The following is a 5,140-nucleotide window of genomic DNA, read 5'->3' as shown; positions in this document are numbered from 1 at the left end:
TATGCTTTGTATGCATATTAGCCGAAAAAAATGCTCGCTCGCACTCACAACACCCTCCATGTAAAATACGATCACGGCGACATTCCATAAAGATAACTTTTGCGTGACTCTAATCAGATGATCTCACGAACATGGACGGAAACCTAAACCACAGTCCCGGACGGGGGGTCCAGCCGGATTATAATTTGTTCCACCGGTGCCAGTATCGCTCGGTCTTGCCAAAGGACCGTGCACCGGACCGGCGGGAGCTATAATGTGGCACACCGTTGTCCTCGTGACGGCCATCGCCATCTGCGGGCCGTTCGATTCGAGTTGCGCCTCTCGTAAGTGTTGTAATCCTTCCTGCCTGGCCAACGATCCCTGGCGATTGTAGCCCCGCTCCGTTCCTTTTCTACGCCAACAGCCCTGTCGGTGGAGGAAGTCATCGCTCGGGTGAACCGTGGTCCCCGTTGGGTAGCCACCGGAAACCGGAAGAATTTTGCTGGCAACCAGCAAGGGTACCGTATCGTCGGTGGCATCGAGACGAGCATCGAAGCCGTTCCCTATCAGGTGTCGTTGCGGTATTTAAATAAGCACATCTGTGGCGGATCCATCATCTCTCATTCGTGGATCCTGACGGCGGCCCACTGCCTGGAGTGGTATCCCAACAATGACCAAGTCAGTGCCGCCGCCAAGCATGTGCCGCCGGTGCCGTCCTCGTCAGTCACGACTTTCAATTTCGCTTCGACTTTTGACAGATTAGAGTTCACGCCGGAAGTAGCAGCGTCTCGTCGGGTGGTTCGCTGCACGAAGTGTTCTACTATCACCTGCACCCGGCCTACGATGCCGTCGAGTACCAGTGGGACGTGGCCACGATCCGGGTTCGCTCGGTCATGGCACCGGGCATCGGCAGGGCAACCATTGCGCTGCCACCGGCCACCGGAGCGCCGGAATGGACCATCGGCGAAAACGTCACGGTGTCCGGCTGGGGCTTCGAGATTGCGAACGGACACGTCGTCGATAGTTTGCGCATGGTTCAGCTGGTGGCCGTCTCCCGCCCGAGTTGCAACGAAAGCTGGTCCGGTTTCATCACGGAGGAGTGCGTTTTTGGCGACCTCGCGACCTTGGTGCTGGCGTCACCAATCTTGGCCATCAGTGCCAGTCGCGGTCTTATCTTATCACAACGTCAACGTCGCCGTATCTATTACTTTTTTTCACTTTGTTCTTGCAGCATGGTCTGTGCCGGAGCTCCGCTTGCCGATGCCTGCGATGGGGACAGTGGCGGGCCGGCGGTACAGGATGGCATTCAGTATGGGATCGTATCGTGGGGAGCGTCCGAGTGTGGCAATCTGCCGGGAGTGTACACCAACTTGGCCCACCCGTCCATACGCACGTTCATACAGCGCACCACGATGGTGTAATTAATTCGCCAGAAGAGGATTATTAAGCTCCCGGTTTCCTGGTCCGGACACCGGTCATTGGACGTTGCTGTATCGAGATTGATGTCGGGGATAGTTCCTACAGCTTAAATATGGCGCTTCGTTTGCTCGAGTGACTTCAAAGCATTGGAGAATGTTGCAATTCAATTTAAAGCATGTTACGTGATATGGTTGATTGTAACGTATTCGAGAGGAACTTTTGAAATACATTTACATCAAAGTGATTACATTTTTATCAAAGTGGCATTTTGGTGTGGCATGGAACATTGATTGGAAATTTGTTCTGGTATCGTAAATTACTGCACGGCTATGCCAATCCGATCTCGTATCATATTCGTAATGTGATCAGTGCTCGTGATCATCGATCCCAGTTGGAATGTTCCAATCATCCGATCTTCAATGGCTTTAGTTAATGTTGGAACCTTTCACATTCAATTTAAATTAGCCCAACAGAACGTTGGTTAAAGTTTCAACAACTTTAGATTGTTTGTTGCCTAGCAACCATTAGCCGCCTTGAATGTTGAGTCGACCAACAAGATGGCGATGTGCTGGTGTTCCTTCCCGATGGCTCAACGACATGGCGACAAACAAAAACAGACCGGTTACGGGCGCTGCCAGGAAATAGAATTGACTGCATAAGTACGGTGAGCATAAACCGCCGGCGTCGAGAAGGATGAGTTTGAACCGCCCCGACCATTGAATATGCTACACCACGCTCGGCGGCACCCGATCCGCACGCTGTGTCACTGTGTCGTGCATGCTAAAGGGAGGTCGGAAAGAACGCTGGAATGCTGGAACCCGAACCGTATGGAAATAAAAACATACCAAAAATGCCTTCCCTTTCCGACCGGGGCCACGGCTGGCGATGGAGAATTTTTCACAATCGCACCAGACACAATATGCGAAAGCGATCAACTCCGGCACGGCGTGGCCGTGATGACAAACACTTCCCAAAAACTCGATCCGGCCCTTGAAAACATCAACAACGATAGTGATGGCACCGAAACCCGGGGCGGGGCCATACTCGGAACCATTTCGGGTTACGCCGAAACTTTGCTCGATTTGACTGCTAAGCAAAACAAATATGGTCCCGGCTTCCGGCGCTGGCGAGCGGAGATGGCAATGGTGAGTGTTTTTATTACTTTTCCCACCGAAACCGAGTTTCCTTTGCATTTGCGCCTCACCGCCGGTCCGGTGAGCGGGAAAAGTGTTTTGACAGAACACGGAAGGTGAGTGCTCAGTTACGCCCCCTCCCCTCACCCACCCCCAGGATCGGTTCTGTGTAAGGACGCGACGCGCCATTGAGTTTTATTTCACACATTTGTGCTCGTTATGAAAATCGAGTGTCATCGTTATCCTGCGCCAGCGTGCGCGCGCGGGGAAGGCCTGGAACTGACTGACAAGAGCCACTCCCGGTGCCCGACCTGCTGCCCCAGACGTTGATCCCGATCGGAGCGTAGGAGCTAACATGTAAATACTTTTGCAACCTGTCGATTATGTCCTGCCAACGGGTTTTCTACCATCGTCCCGCTCGTTCCGTCGTCATCATCGTTGTCATTGTCCTCACAAAAGTGCTGGCTGAAGCCACATGAAATCATATCTATTGAAAAACATGCTCAGACAAATAACGCCCACTTTCGGCGACCATATGGCGTTCGGTGGCCTTCGGAGACTCTGTGTGGTTCCTGCGCGAGTGATTAGAATGGATTGCCTGGGGCCTCTGAATTGGAAAACAAATCGTTGTGTACGACTGACAATAGTTTATGATTCGACGCAGCGCCCTTTTTTTCGAAGCATTAAGGCCTCGGTGCCACCGAGTCTCTTTAGAATTTAGAATCCACACTCTCTCGAGACCGTTAGGGTGCTCGACAAACGGGTAGATCCATTACAATTAGCAGCGCACGTCCCACGTCCCCGAAAGTCACCCAAAAGTCCAAGGACGGCTGCTGGTTGGGCCTCTTCAGTGAACATGCTCGAAAGAAAAAGTTTGTTTGAGGCTCTTCATGTAAATTCAACGCTCGTTGAATCGAACCGACGACGCCGGACGGGACGACGGGATTTCTCAAGAAGTTTCCAGACGACCAACTCGCTCAGGACCGACACCCCTAGAGAGAGATATGCCCATTGGAAAGCTTTTTTGGTAAAGTGCAACTAAGCAACCCATTGCCCGACGTGACGCAAGTGACAGCATTCAACTGACGGAAACAATCATAGAAACAAAACATGTACTATAAACGTAAATTTGGTGCACTAATGGACAAGTGAGAAACGTCATACTAAAATAAATATGGATATTCATAATACTTTTTTAACCAAAATATCAAAAGGCTACCGAGGACTCGTTCGGCACGTCCTGCATTCGCTCTTAGGATTCTCGCCGGAGGAAGGAATTAGGAGAATCGATCGGAGAGTAAAGTTCGAACCCGGCAACCGAAAACCAGGTTGACATTTCGTCCGTTTGGCGGACTCGACTGGGCGGTTGGCGGACTTGAAAGATAAACAGCAAACTTCCGCCGGCAGAGTACTTTCGGGTTCGGGACGAAACTTTCGGAGTCACAATTAATTCCAACCAAGCGGATCGCTATTTAGTTGTGACGCTTTTTCCCGGAGAGTGGTTGGTTTGGCCGGAATATTCGCGGATCCTTCGTTTCCGCCGGTTGACTCTAAACTAACTTTCCAATGCGAGTGAGTTTGGTTTTCAGTTCAACTTTTGGGGCTGTTCTTGTTTGCCCACGGACACTGAGTGATATCAATGGCGCTAATTAACCATACGTCGCAGTATCTGGCACTACTGGCGAACGATACTTCCGTAAGCTGCTGAACGCCCAGCCCGGTCCGTTCTAATCCGGTTTCCTGTTAAACGGTACCACCTGCGTCGGGAAGCGTCGGGTTTTCCTCCACACACTAATTGAGTTAGGCTTTCGGCGGACCGTTTTTAATGTACTCTTCCGACGACGGCGACGACGTCAACCGCTAAGACCCGAGCCGTGTATCCGTCGTATCAGTTGTTGACCACTCGCGGCGCCAGCAAGGCTCTGCTTAAAGCGCAGATCGTTGGTGTCTGTTCGGCTTCACGTTCACGACTCCGGACTCCGTTCGTTTTGCCCCTGTCCTTCGGACAAAGCCGCAGTGGATCCGGGCGCAGGGGCCGGCAAAAGGTGGCGTTTGGCGTTGGAATTTGATTAAATTCTTCAAGCTTTTTTCACCACCAACGACAGACAGTAGGGACCCTCTCTGTGGGGTACGTGTTGGGTGAAATCTTTTAGCAACAAGCAAAAAACAGCAGCGCGGAACATCCTCCTCAGCGGCCGGGCGAGGTGGTGAGATGGTGGTTGATGGCGGCGGCGGCGGCGGCGAAAAGTTTATATAAGCTCTTTAAATTAATATTCCGCAGGACGGCCAAACCAGAGAGATGAACTTGACGCAAACCGCGAATGAAATCGGCTTTTTCTCATTCTGCGTCGGAATAGAAGCGCGCGGCCAGAGAGAAAGTCAATGCCATTCGTTTGAGGCCAGATAATGAACGAAAGGCGGATTTTTTCGCGGGCCCTTCTAAACCGCGATGCCTTTCGGTTGATGGTGAATACATTTAGCATCGGACGGTTTCGCTTTAAAATCGTACGGAGCGCTCGGCGACAAGCACGTGTCGAAGATGAAAGAAAACGGTTCGCTCATTTGCATCAGCCGCGGCTCGGAGTCGTCGAAAAGGCTTTGGGCAGGTA

The 5,140-nt window shown here is 51.7% G+C and overlaps 1 protein-coding gene across 1 annotated transcript; it reads left to right on the top strand.

Annotated features, from left to right (window-relative positions):
* The first annotated feature begins 253 nt into the window (after positions 1-253).
* LOC128274470 (trypsin epsilon-like) lies at positions 254-1,400 on the top strand. The gene is made up of 4 exons (XM_053012684.1): positions 254-323; positions 404-657; positions 738-1,078; positions 1,211-1,400. The coding sequence occupies exons 1-4, from the start codon at positions 254-256 to the stop codon at positions 1,398-1,400; spliced, it is 855 nt and encodes a 284-aa protein (XP_052868644.1).
* The last annotated feature ends 3,740 nt before the right edge of the window (positions 1,401-5,140 follow it).

This window comes from Anopheles cruzii, chromosome 3, assembly GCF_943734635.1.
Source record: "Anopheles cruzii chromosome 3, idAnoCruzAS_RS32_06, whole genome shotgun sequence".
Classification (NCBI taxonomy): Eukaryota; Metazoa; Arthropoda; class Insecta; order Diptera; family Culicidae; genus Anopheles; species Anopheles cruzii.
Note: the sequence above shows the minus strand (reverse complement) of the source record. Positions and strands in the feature narration are given on the sequence as shown.

What these genes read in the sequence shown, in the direction of transcription:
- LOC128274470 (XM_053012684.1), top strand. Translation starts at nt 254, where the DNA reads ATGTGGCACACCGTTGTCCTCGTGACGGCCATCGCCATCTGCGGGCCG. An exon ending in CGATTCGAGTTGCGCCTCTC is followed by an intron (nt 324 to 403) that starts GTAAGTGTTGTA and finishes CTACGCCAACAG; the next exon opens with CCCTGTCGGTGGAGGAAGTC. An exon ending in GGTATCCCAACAATGACCAA is followed by an intron (nt 658 to 737) that starts GTCAGTGCCGCC and finishes GACTTTTGACAG; the next exon opens with ATTAGAGTTCACGCCGGAAG.